The sequence below is a fragment of the Apostichopus japonicus genome, chromosome 2 (assembly GCF_037975245.1).
Source record: "Apostichopus japonicus isolate 1M-3 chromosome 2, ASM3797524v1, whole genome shotgun sequence".
NCBI classification, from domain to species: Eukaryota; Metazoa; Echinodermata; class Holothuroidea; order Aspidochirotida; family Stichopodidae; genus Apostichopus; species Apostichopus japonicus.
The window spans coordinates 4,826,156-4,840,187 of NC_092562.1; the positions used below are offsets into that span (position 1 = coordinate 4,826,156).

General features: G+C 39.8%; 1 protein-coding gene and 1 long non-coding RNA gene across 2 annotated transcripts; both read right to left on the reverse strand.

Annotated features, from left to right (window-relative positions):
- Positions 1 to 3,261: 3,261 nt before the first annotated feature.
- LOC139975402 (alpha-(1,3)-fucosyltransferase 7-like) lies at positions 3,262 to 14,010 on the reverse strand. The gene is made up of 2 exons (XM_071983381.1): positions 11,125 to 14,010; positions 3,262 to 4,272 (listed from the first exon to the last, which is right to left on the reverse strand). Exons 1-2 carry the CDS (start codon positions 11,517 to 11,519, stop codon positions 3,435 to 3,437), a joined length of 1,233 nt encoding a protein of 410 aa, XP_071839482.1. The 5' UTR covers positions 11,520 to 14,010; the 3' UTR covers positions 3,262 to 3,434.
- Positions 5,253 to 8,868, reverse strand: LOC139975416 (uncharacterized). The gene is made up of 2 exons (XR_011795736.1): positions 7,219 to 8,868; positions 5,253 to 5,595 (listed from the first exon to the last, which is right to left on the reverse strand). It is a non-coding gene; the product is annotated as an uncharacterized lncRNA (long non-coding RNA).
- Positions 14,011 to 14,032: the final 22 nt, after the last annotated feature.

The following is a 14,032-nucleotide window of genomic DNA, read 5'->3' on the forward strand; positions in this document are numbered from 1 at the left end:
GTCCAGGTACAGAGTTGCTGAAATTGACAATTCATAACCAAGGATGTTAAATATATTTAAGAGACTGAATTCGGTCAGCTTGCGGCTTTGATAAGCCAATGAGGCTTCTTCGCGAGTTCCTGCTTGCAGGAGGATCTAAAATACATACACAACCATCAATGTTGTTTCATGCAAGGCATCATATTTGGGCCAATTTCAACTTTGACCTACCTTGTCCTTGCAACCTAACCCTCAACATCCAAACTGGAAAGTTCTAGTATGTGTCTCATCATTCTCTACATATCGTGTGGTTTAATGGTATTTCCAACATGTTGACAAGCAGCTAAAATGCCTAGAAACCAATTTTAGGTTTTTCGACCCTTGACCTCTAACGTTAGACCTATGACGTCATCAATCACACAAGCACAAGGTTAAATGATTAGGCACCTACCCACCATGTTTGAAGTTGATTGGACTTACGGTTTGGAGGAGGTCGCGACACACTTTCTTGCTCACTCTCACACACACGCATACGGACACTTTTGACCCCTCCCATAGTCATGGTCTTCCGGTCACCCTGGGGTAACCCACCATGGGTGACCCCTCGACAGTAGCTACTCAGGAAATTAACCATTACCATGGCAACTGTTGCTATATGGCAACTGACATAGCTGTATATGGAACAAGTGGCACAGGAACAGTACATTATCTTATCCTCCATATAGGACTCACCGAATGAGATAACAAGAAATGCAACGCAATGGTTTGGTTACTTCCACACAAAGAGTATCTTTTCAAATGGCAGTATATCCTTTCGGTTTGTCACTCTTTCCTCCTATCAAGGTGAAATGAATAACACTAATAACTAGGGGGGGGGGGGGGCTTATTGCTCCTATTAAACATGTAGACCCATAGTGGAGCAGTTAATACCACTATAGTCTTGTTCGACCAATATAAATCAATATTCATAGCCGTGATTATTTGTATGAAAGCCTGAAATATAAAATCACAGTTATACTTTCTGGCATGTATATGTATGCTTGAATATCCGTCATTACACTAGAACTGCAGCAATAACTGGAAGATCTTCAATTTCCGAGGGCTTCATCCCTCTGGAACGTACACCAGTGTAATTCTTTTTCCTGACATGTACTTCGTGCTTGGCAATCGCTGTGAGAAATCTGAACCTGAGAATACTGCAGCTCCCCCCCCCCCTCCCCCCATCTTCTTCTTCTTGGTTTACACTGTTACGCCTTTGGTGTTAAAAAAAGACATGTCAGAAATTAATATTCCATGGAATGTGACTCCGAGCTCAAGTGGGGTTCAGGGGTCAAAGCCCCCGGAAGCTACAACGTATTTAGATATTTCTTGTTTTCTCGTAGCCGAGTTAACGTCATAAATATACATGTCAGGGACAGAATAATTCAATTTCGGTGGAATTCATTTCAAAGCCCTGGTGAGAAGCTTTAGCATTTGATGACATTTCAAAAACTCGATGTCAGATACAGGAATAACAATATTCTGTCATGTACTCCAACTTCCAAGCCCGGGCGGGGATCCTGCATGGCCAGTTCAGCTACAGAGTTTACAGACATTTCCTCTTCTCTGGAAGCGATTTTAAAAATTGCAGAAATTCATCTCTTTAGAAGGTATTCAGTTTGCGCGGGATATCATACAAAGCCCATAGTGGGGTCCGTTTTGCGAAGTCCATAGATTCTGTAGGATCTGTTAGGTTATAATATTATCCAAATATGAGAATTTATTACCGAAAGGGAGCAACAGAGAAAGCATTGTTTCCTTCATTTATAATTACATTACTCTTATGTTCATGGGGAGTGTAAGACAGTATCATTATTCACGATGACGTCATCAAGATTATAACAATACACAAGCTACCGTAATGTCACTATGCATATGCATATGTATATATATAACGTTGCCAATTGACAATCCACGCCATTGTATTCACGCCATTGCGTTCAAGCCTTAATTAGCTTCAATTCCATACATTGGTGAAATATTGTACTTGTGTAACCAAACTCTTCCCATTTCCAATTTGCAATTACGGTGAAAGGTTTTATTATTGTTGTCCAATAGACTCATCAGGGTCGGTTGAAACTATACAAAAAAGGGAAGGCACATGGAAATGAATGAAACCATTGTTAACATGTATTGGCAGCCGCTGCGCGAGCATAATTGACAATAAAGGGAACTTGTTATGTACCTATTGTCTTTCGCCAGATATTATCTATATTGTAATCGTTTGCTGCATTCTTGTTGGCCTATATATATTCTTCGTATGTTTGACACTGTATGTCTGTTCCAACACCTTAAAATTATAGCATGCAATTCTAGTTAAGGTTCTATAACGTACTTAACAGAGCTATTAATAAAACTTAAACAGCACCCTAATCAGCGAACTATTGCAGCCAAACACACAGACGAACACAGATGTCGTATACTACAGTATACTAAAGGCTACGTTGCAAAGAGTCGTTCAATTTGGCAGATTTATATTCCGATGGGAGGGCCAAGTGAAGATTCCTCCCACTCACACCCTGTACAGAAAAAAAGGCAATAGACTTGGTCCGGCAAAAAACAGGAAAATTTAATGGAAAAACTAAATTATATTAAATAAGGAAAAATATAAATAAACAATAACCAAAATATACACATTTGTAAGGAAAAAGATACTAACAGTTATACAATTAGTATACACGCTCTAATCTTCCTAGTCTGTAACTCTCAACAGTATATGGTTACAATTTATAAGGGCGAAACCATTATGCGTCGGAGGGGGGAGGGGGAGGGGGGGGGACTCCCAGCTAGTGTACAGTTAAAAGAAATATCGCAAATACTTCAACATTGTTTCAAACGTCGCAATATATACTGCAAAATTTTGCATATTAGCAGCCTACATTTCCAGGGGGCGTTTAATTGTGGTCACAATTTCAGGGCCGGTAGGGGGCCGGGGGGGGGGGGAACTGGCTACTTGTGTGGAGGTAGTATGGATTTGGAGCGCCATTGGTACTATACGTATAAATCACGAACCGTTTTTCTAGTAAAAGGGTCATTTGCCATCGATCAAACCTCATTGTGTGTTAGGAATAGGCCGGATATGCCCGTATTGTCATGAATTCAGTTTGGACTAGGGGCAGCAAGAATTGATGGATATGCACCAAACATGATGGTGACACATAATAGGTGAGGGAAAAGTAGTATGCCGGGGGGGGGGGGGTTAGGTGTTGATATATTGGAATATTTCATCAGCCAGATGTAATGTACATTCATATAATTCTATTGTTCGATTTAAATTAACTAAATTGTAGCATATACAAATAAAATTTGCACTGAATTACAAGGTACAAGATTTTAAATATTTAATTCATAACTTAAGAGTTGAATATCATTTCTGCTTTCTTTTCCTAACCTATGCAGATTAATCCTCTTTCCCATTAATATTTCCCCAACATGTTCCCCAATATATTCTTATCTTCACAACTTGTACCCCACGATTTTCTCAAGTCCAAAGTTCCCACACGTCCTTTACCAGTTTTCTTCCAGTTCAATATTTTCTCTGCGACCCTGCAGAACACCAGCTTGGGATCAAAGTTTCGTGCCATGGCATTCGCCTCTAAATAGCCCGTCTTTTTCCACTGAAAATATTGATTAAACAATGTGACATTTTGGTCTACTCTCTTTAAATAATTCGCTAAATCTGAAAAGTTACGGAAATCCTGAACGTGTATAAAGGAATTCGGCGGAGCGACTTTTTCGTAGTCTTCCCGCGGAGGTCCATACACCACAGGAATGACGTTATGTGAAAGGGGATCCCAAAACTTCTCGGTTATATAGTCAGCGCATTCACTGTTCTCAAAAGATAAATAAAATTTATATTTCTTGATAATATTCTCACACTCAGGTCCTCTTGGACAGTTATTTCTTCCGCAACGACCATACGTATCAATCTTTATATATTCCGAAAGAAGCCGAACGAATTTTGTCCTAGGCCAAGACGTAGCGAAACAGTTCGAAGACATCCACATTACTGTAGCCTCGAGGGTCCCGTTCTTTTTCAATTCAGGTAAAATATTCCCATCCGCTTCGATAGTGTCATGGGTCTCTGTGCCATATCTTAGGTAACGCCCATAGGGTGATACGAACGTTGAATCCGTGCGATAGGTAACGTCCCAATTAAATGCATCTTTGTACAATCTCGGGAGAGCGAGGTGCGGGGTGTTCCTGGGGCTCTCGTAAGTGACAAATATCCAAATATGACCACTTTTTCTTTGCCTGATAATGAAGAAAACAAAAAAGGAAAAACAAAGGAAATCGTTAATTGGTATCATAGGTTACAAAAGGATAAATATTAGAAATCGATGCAATGTGTAGCTCTTTGTAATTTACATATATAGATATATATATATTTATGATCTCTTCTGTTTCCCGCCTTTTCTGACTACTTTACACCTTTACCACGCACAACACAATGTGTACAGCTCCCATCCTGCCTAACTCCATTTTTTTAATTTATCATAAATTGTCAAATGTCGGTACCTTATTTAATCACTTTATACGTTACCAAGGAAGGCTTGAAGACTATATACGAATGAACAATGAATGTTCTGGAAATGATGATTTTGAACCATAATAAGTGGTTCAGTGCACCTGCACTCTCAACCAATGGCAGTCCACCCCCCCCCCCCCCCTCATAATGAAGGACCTTCGGCGCTGGACATTACATGTTACACTATAAGAATAACTGATACTAAAGTCTATCGCCGTATATCATGTTTTGCTAAGTCGATATGGTCAATTAACACACCCATCAAAATAATCAGCTATACAGACGTACACTGAAAACTTAAATTGGTTCACCGACTAACATAACGTTAGTCCATCTGGTGCCTCTCCCGACTAACATAGCCTTAGTCAGTTGCTATACCGACTAATTTATTCCTTAGTCAGTTGGATTTCTTAGTGGGTCATCTTAGTCCGTCAACTTAGTCGATCAACAATTTCTTAGTCGGTAAATGTATATTAGTCAGTTACATTAGTTGGTGACATTAGTCGGTCTTTACCGACTAATTTATATGAGCCACCGACTAGTTTATAGCAGGTTTTACATTAGTCAGGATGGTGCCTCTCCCGACTAACCTTTCTTAGTCGGTATCGACTGACTAGTTGCACTGACTAGAATCACTGAAAGAATTAAACCCGACTAGTTTCACTGACTAGCATCACTGAAAGAAAAGAGAGCAGAAGAAACACAAATAATGTGTACGTTGGCAGTATTTATTTCTGATAAAACTTCTGATGTCTACAAAGGCTGACTTTCGACAGATAGGGAAGAAATCACTGTAAACAAAAATCTGAAAATATGATTTTATTCCAACAAAGTTAAGACAAGTTAATGGATCAAACATGAATCGCAAAAGTATAGCACTGCACAATAATGCAAAGTTGAATCTTGGGCAAGGGTTCCTCATGACTTTCGTTTTAAAGTGGTACCCCAAATCGACACCAGTTAAGTCTTCACGAACAAAGAGTGTTTCTCCTAACTACAAATGGCCTCCCACTTGTCTTCAGGAAGCCAAAATCTGCACCGTAATTGACCTGTGAACAGAAAATATGATATACATGTAAGCACAGATACAGATATAGCACATGATAACTCACATTATCATAAACATACATTTACATTAAAATTTTATAACATATTGGGAAGTATACATTTAAATCTAGGTCCCTCAAATTATAAGCCAGGAATAGCAGCTTTACCAAATAATTATTAGCTTTGCACAGCATAACACCAAGTTATTTTTCAAAGCTTAATAATTATGTTAATCATGTTAATAATGATCCCAATAGACCGGGAGCCCAGAGGGTTTGGTTAGCTGGGAAGGTAACCAATTGCCTTGTACATCACAATGTTCACAGTGCATTCCTGTATATGAAACCAGACGACTTGCAAACCGACTGTGGTGGGTGTGGCTGGGAGAGCAATTTTAAAGTCACCTGATAGCTAACCTAGATCAGTTTTCATGGTAACACATCAAAGTAAGTACAATGTGTCAGGTATGGCCCCAAGAGCAACAAATGGCCATTGCCAGTAATTATTGGTGGTGGGGTACCCCTGCCAGTGATCTATAATTGACCCCTCAAGGCTGACCTAGGTCAGCTCATGAGGAAACCACTTGAAACCTACTGGAAAATGTTGGTTAGGACTTCAGATACAACTGATGGGCATTGCCAGTAATTTTTATTGGTGGGGTACCCCTGCCAGTAGACCCCCAAAATGCCCATCCCCCATTGACCTAGATGAGCTCATGATTTGACCAGTTGAAAACTACTGGAAAATGGTATCACTTCATATGTAAGGGATGGGCATTTCCAGTATTTTATATTAGTGGGGTACCCCTGCCAGTAGACCCCCAAAATGCCCCCCCCCCCTCATTGATCTAGGTCAGCTCATGATTTAACCAGTTGAAAACTACTGGAAAATGATTGACAGGATTCTATATGTAAGGGATGGGCGGACTCTGGCAGTGGTGGCCCACCAATATAAAATACTGGAAATGCCCATCCTTACATATGAAGTGATACCTATCATTTTCCTGTAGGTTTCAACTGGTCAAATCATGAGCTCACCTAGGTCAATGAGGGCATGGGCATATTGGGGGTCTACTGGCAGGGGTACCCCACCAATAAAAATTACTGGCAATGCCCATCCCTTGTATCTGAAGTCCTAACCAACATTTTCCAGTAGGTTTCAAGTGGTTACCTCATGAGCTGACCTAGGTCAGCCGTGAGTGGTCAATTGTTGATCACTGGCAGGGGTACCCCACCACCAATAATTACTGGCGATGGCCATTTGTTGATCTTGGGGCCATACCTGACACATTGTTCTTACTTTGATGTGGTTACCATGAAAACTGATCTAGGTTAGCTGTTAGGTGACTTTAAAATTGCTCTCCCAGCCACATCCACCACAGTCGGTTTGCCAGTCGTCAGGTTTCATATACAGGAATGCATTGTGAACATTGTGATGTACCAGGCAATTGGTTACCTTCCCAGCTAACCAAACCCTCTGGACTCCCGCTCTACAGATCAGTGAAAATTTGACCAAACTTATGAAGCTTGCACGTAAATGATATACTAGACTGTTTTTTTTTTAAAACAGGTTATGAAAAGTATCTTTAATATCATTAAACAGTTGGGTACAATAGTTAAACTCACTCTTCCATCTTTTTTCTCTATGGTACTTGTTCCTTTACTTTTTGGACTCTTGGATAAACTCTTTTGTTCTGCGAAGGGTACCAATATATCATCTTAAAACATGTCTTTAAGCCATATATAACACAGTTCTCCTCTTCTGTTGTTGCCTCCACACTGGTGTCGTACATCACAGGAAACCTCACCCTTGACTTAGATATTTGGCTTTTCAATTCCTGCTGGAAAAAAGAAACAGCAAAGTATTCATCATTTGAAAAAATAAATAAATAAAGTTGTCACCACAAAGTTATGTGAGATTTGCTTCCACTATAGTCTCAAAAAACAATCCCAAAGTTTGAAGCAGACTGTATAAAGCTGAAAATTTGAACGAGAGTGTCATCACCATTGCAACCAGAATCAAATGCCCAGAATACAGAGACAATAAAACATGGGCTAAATCTTTGTTTGTTTTTATGATCTTTAAAAATATAAAATTTTAGAAACAGAAATGCACTGAGCCAACTTATTTATAGGCCTAATCGTTTTTAGTTGTTATTTTGCTTGCTCACATAACAAGCCTGTTTAGACCTAGGCTAGAGGAGAATCAATACTTTGTTACACTAAGTTTGTCTTTCGGTCGTTTTGATTTAGTCTTACTAGTAGTACTAAAGTATATAATGGACCGGCGAAGACTAGAGAATACCCAGAGTTTTAGCAACTGCGTTAAACTGTATCATCTGATCTATTATTTACGTCAATGAGTTTCATTCTATCTAGGATCAAAAAGAGAAAACTAATTAATCTTAACCTTTAAACTTTGCTACTAAACAGATATGCTTGAATTACAAATTAATGTCAAAAAACATCATAATCTACGAATCGATGCATATACATATACATAAACAGAATAATTTGAATTCGCGCAAGTGAACCCTGCACTACATTGGACAGAAAAAAAACGTGCAATTATAGACCAAACTAAACATACTAAATTTTCCGTTACTTCTACATAAAATATCAATACAAATACAACAACTTACTCTTTTGGCAGTATACTAAAAGCACATGTTATAATAACTTCAGACTATCAAGCTTTCCTGAGAAAAAACGGTTAATACTTCTTACAGTAAACAAGTCGACCGTGAAGGAATGTCGCAATTGTTTCATGAGCGTGACCGGAAATTAAATACTAAAAAATGATAAATGAAAAGGTTAAATAGAACTGAAGCGTGCATCCTGACTGCTCGCAACATATAATACCGTTGACTAGCCAACATAATTTGTTCAGCCTACTGTGACTGTACGTTTGAAGGTCTAGCCTTGCTTATTCAATATCACAAAGCCTACCCATTTAGATTCACATGGGATATTACAGGAAATCTTTACCAAATGAGTGTAGACTTCAAATAAACTATTGAGACTTATAGTTCCAGTATTTGTTTGGGAATAAATTAGAAGATTATGTGCCACTGTTCAGTCTAGCCCAATACACACATAACACATGGTGTTTAGAATGCACACTTTAGTGTTGAGAATGCACTGCAGTACCCAGTAGAAGCCTATAGGCTACTCACTGTCATTGCACTTGTGTATTGCGAAAAGCCAGCGTGACAACGGTAGCGTTACACTAACCATAATACATGAGTACTAGTGCCAGTGGCCTAACAATTAACTTTAATTTTACCTTCAAGTTAAAGGAATAACAGGTAGGCCGATGATGGCAGTTAATACCTCCATTCTTCTAAAGACCTTGGGTGATTTACGGTTGAAAGTTGCTTAGAGTGATCGTATGAAACTATGCCAAGTCCAGCAAGCTGCCGTTGCCTCTCGGTTTCCAAATTGAAGTGAATCGAATTGGGTTAAAATACATTAGTTCGTCGACCGACCGACTAAGCTACGATTATGGCGTAAATCGGGTGTCCGTATCGTTCTTAGTCCATGGGTTAAAATACCTTAGTCCGTCGCCACCGACTAAGCTGCGATTATATTTTCCTTAGTCAGTGTAAACTGACTAAGAAGCAGCGATGAAACGAAGATTTTTGCTAGTTCGTGTGCATTGACTAACGTTACAAACTAATTTAACGTTAGTCCGTGGCAATATTGACTAGTTTATTTTTTCAGTGTAGTTCCCTGACAAGAACCACCTGTAACTACTTTGTTTTTAATTATCGATTAATCACAAAATAACTGCATGATTACGGATCTGATAAAAGGAAGTTTATAGCATATGCTATAGCATATTCTGTGACCGGCACTATTACATGTAGCAACCTTTAACCACGTGGGAGTTATCTGTTGAATAACTCGAACTAATTTATGGAAGCAGTCTTGTATTACACTCGTACCCAACAATAATACAATATCTTTAAACGATTTAGCGTCCTTGCTTTAGCGATTTAGCGTCCTTGCTGTGCCGATGAACGTCTGCGAATGTATGTTTTTAGAACATTTCATGTACCATTCGTTGTACCATGTTTAGTGTTTATATACCAATCGAGTCGTAGTTCAATGTGTCAGTGTGACGCCGTCAGGCTCGTAACCCTGGGAAAGGTTATATTTTCATTTAGAGCATTCTTGCCGAGGGCATTACGCTCATGTCATGTTTTTCGATTTTTTTTTCCATATGCTTTCAATAACATACAACCTCATATTTTGGTCGACAAACTTGTCACTAGGAAGATTCCAACTAGCCTATAACTTCATTGGATCATGAATTTTACCTTTCAAACAAAACTCAATTTGGAAAACTTAGACCAATTGCAACTTGTCGTTCTGATATAATTTGTTCAAATACGGGTGCCCCTCAGGGGACGGTTATAGCACCGTTTCTTTTGACATTATATATATACGTACGATGCCAGATCTTCAGAAGAACGGTGCTCATTCATCAAATTTGCTAATGGCACCGCCATGGTTGGTTTGATTAATGGTATAATGATGACAATGCACATCTTAGCCATCTACAATCTTTTGTAAATGATTGTGATTTAATTTTTCTTGAACTGAATGTTCCTAAGATTATAAAGAAATGCCAATTGACTTCCGTCGTAACATCATCTCTCCAACCACGTCACCTGTCACTATCGAGGCGACTGCAGTCCATCGTTGTTCAGTATTATAAATATCTTGGGGTAATATTGAACGACAAATTGAAATGGCGGGATCATGTTGCATGTTTTGGTTAAAAAGTTAAACTATCTATATTGACTACCTCTGTCTACGAAAATGTCAAATTTTAATGTTCGTCCTGATAGTTTAGATATTATCTATAACGGTATACGCTAAATATAGGGTTTGGTGTTATGGATTGATCTGTTGGAGTGGCAATGTCAATAAAACTGAGAAGAATCGTATTGACAATATTGTAAAGAAAGCGGAAATAGTGGTTGGGGTGTCTCAAGCCGTCAGTCGACTCGAGGCTACCAGTGCCTCCTACAGTCCAAGCTAGACTCCATATGGGATGATTCTAGCCACCCTCTTCCATGATCTACTTCATGACAAGCAAATAAACGGAGACATTGGCAGGCTGAGACTCCAGTGCCTAAAAAAAACAGGCATCGAGATTCTTTTATCCCCCCCCCCCCCGGGCAATGAAGCTTTTTAATGATATCTCACTTCGCTGTCTTGCGACAATCTTACACGCGACCGTATTATTTGTATACACACATATTTCTATATTAATATTTTGTCATCTTTCCTATATCAACTGCTGTACTTGCGATTACATACGATTTCCTTTCTGGAGAAATAAAGTTGTACTTACTTATATTTACTGACTTAATCCCGGTGACCCCCTCCTGTGACCAACCCGGCTTCCCCACATGAGGTTTAATTTGGCATTGAACTTGTCTTAGTCATCCTCTACAAAGACCAAGCATATATTTGACTATAATGGAATTTAAAAAAAAGGGCTATGGGAAAACTACTTACCTCATGTATTGTTTCCATTCAGATATTGAACTCGATAGCTTCTGAAAATACACCGCATCAGTCTCGGAAATCTCTGAATATTCTAATGTCTGTTTCGTCTTCACTGTGCAGTTAATTCTAGGACATGTTTCTTCTATAGTCCAATTTCCTTGTTCTGCGATAACTCCTATCTCCACGCATGGAGCTCCCGGTACCGTGGGATTGATGGCATTTTCAGTTTCAGGCGATGAAAATAACTTTACAGTAACAGCCGAATCAACAGCTCTGTTGACGTGTTGTATATTGTCTTCTTTACCAATTTGCATAATCACAACGTTGCTAGCGATAAATCCAATTATCACAAAGAATAAACAGATCAGTAATCCAAATTTCACTAAGGGCATGGTCCGTACCATTGTAATTAACGATTCATCGTGGCTACTAAATATAAACAATGACCTCAAACAGACTCGGGATATCGAATTGACACTTGACGAACTTAAATACAGCTACTTGTATATATAGGTACATGTATTAATGGCTTTCGTAAATGGCAGAGTTGCTAAGAACTCCATAGGATTAGAGGGAGCTATATACATTTTAACTGGATGGCATTTATTGCACGCAAAGGAACGAACGTTTTATAGCAATAATTATTCATAATATTCCCTAACAAGCGTTATAACCTGCTTGTTTATGGAAGAAGAAATTAATAGTATTTGGATGCATGCATTTGTGTGCCTATTCGGGGATGGGGGTGGGGTGGGGGGATGACGTCACCGGTATACGTTAGCGCACTTCAAACATACATACACACACACATATCAGGCGCGTATCCAGGATTTTCAAACCCGGGGGGCGCGAATTACTATCTAAGCGGAGCGCCACCATCGGTTGGCACGCAGCGTACAAGAAAATTTCTTGTTTTGAAACCCCCCAGATCACCGGAAACGGCACTTCTCGGGCTTGAAATGACCAACCAGATGTACACTTTTTGCTTGAGAACCAAGTATTTCCTAATAGTTTTTTTTTTCCATCCATAACCTTTTTGAAGATTGTCAACCCGGCACACATCATGTTCGACCTGATCGCATCTCCTGTGGGTCTTTGCTTTTGTAGGTGATTCTACGTCGCGGCCCACAATACCCGTCAGCCCCACTTTTCAAGGTTTTAAGCCCCATATTTGTTCAGAATTTGAAAATTCACATTTCTCGTGAAAAAACTCACTTCAAAACATACCCATAATGTTGTACAAAATTTCATCTATGGACAACCAATACAGAAAAAACTTCCTTCAACCCCTAACAGACCGGTCAAAATTGCACGAGTTGCGGGAAGTGTGATGTAGAATGTTGGTCAGAAATTTTCGAAAATTCAGACACAGTTAATTTATTGGTGTACAAATATTAAAACCTCTTATAACGGCTATTATGAAACTTGGTTGAAGGAAATGAAAAAATAGCAGATATTTCCGAAACCGAACACTACACACATAGGCGTAGGAGGCGTGGCGGAGCTAGGGGTATTGGTCAGGAGTGGCGAGAATGGTCTGAAGGGGCGCTTTCGACACTATCTAAGCGGAGCGCCACCACTGGTTGGCGCGTAGCGTACAGAAAATTTTTGAGTAAAGATACTCCCTAGATCGCCGGAAATGACCCTTTCCGGGCCTTGCTAATTTGCAGATAACGAAGAATAAATAGGTGTCATCGCCATTTTGTCAGAAAATTACAGTACACCAACAAAATGTGACAAATGTCAATAAGTAGATGAGAGCGCAATAAAAAAGTCAATAATCTAGAATAAGTAAAAAGTGGTAAAGAACTGAAAAAGGCGCCAGCAGTCCATTTGGGTCCGTCAGGGGGCATCCGCCCTCTGACCATATGGACGCTCCGCCACTGCGCGGCGGGGGTGCAGGCCCTAATTCGCTATTACTAATGTAAAAGAGAGTTTTGACATAATTGGACCTCCATGCTTTTTATACATCTACATGAGACATGTCGTTGTTTACATTAGCATCTGGCGGTATACTGCGCAATTTTAACGGACCGTACGGTACATGATGGCATGCGATGTAATAACCGATGCTTGCTTATATGATATTGTCACGAACACGTTGAACGCGCGCTTAGCGCGCGAAAATTTTTGGTTATTTTTTCAGGCAAGTCGGACAGTTTTGAGGCTTTTCATCCTGGAACGCCATTTTCATGTTCACTGATATGATGTGATATCTGCTGTTTGCGTTACAAATTCGAACAGGCGCGTAGCGAGGAATTTGGGAGGGGCGAAGCCTGTAGGCAAATTATCTAAGCATAGCGCCACCATAGGTTGGCGCGAAGCGTACAAGCAAATTTTGGCCGAAAATGTCTCCCAGATCGCTGGAAATGACACTTCCCAGGCCTTGTAAGTTGCCTCTAAGCACTTTCTATTTTGAAATTACTTAGCGATATCATTTAAAAAAAAAAATGCTGAATGGGGGGGGGGGCAGGCGGTCGCCCCCATCCCAAAATGCGTCATGTTCCCCGACGACACGGTCGAGTTCGAGACCAGCCACAGTTGGTTTCATAGCACAATTCTACACACGCGTTATGATAGACCATATATAGTATATATAGAGATCATTAGTGAGAGAGGAAAATGGAAACGTCAAAAAATGAAGTTGTCGGTGTAAGGGGTAGGGTGAGTCACACTTTAACGAAATCATTGATCCGTCACTGGCTACCCTTCAGCGCTGTAATGATGTCACCGTTCTTCTTTCTCTTCCCGGTGTCTTCGTGTTTTGCTTTTACTCCCTCTTTTTCTCCTTTTTCTCTCTTTCTTCTTTTTCTTTTCCCTTCCTTCCTCTCCTCCTCCTCTTTTTTCCCCTCTTTTTTCCCCTCTTTTTTCTTCTCTTTTTTCTCTTCTCTTTTTCTTACCCGGGGGGCGCGCGCCC

Excerpts from the sequence above, each read along its gene's own strand:
- LOC139975402 (XM_071983381.1), bottom strand. The coding sequence starts at position 11,519 with ATGGTACGGACCATGCCCTTAGTGAAATTTGGATTACTGATCTGTTTA. Across the intron at positions 4,273-11,124 it reads GAATGGAAACAATACATGAG|GCAAAGAAAAAGTGGTCATA; the intron begins GTAAGTAGTTTT and ends CTTCATTATCAG.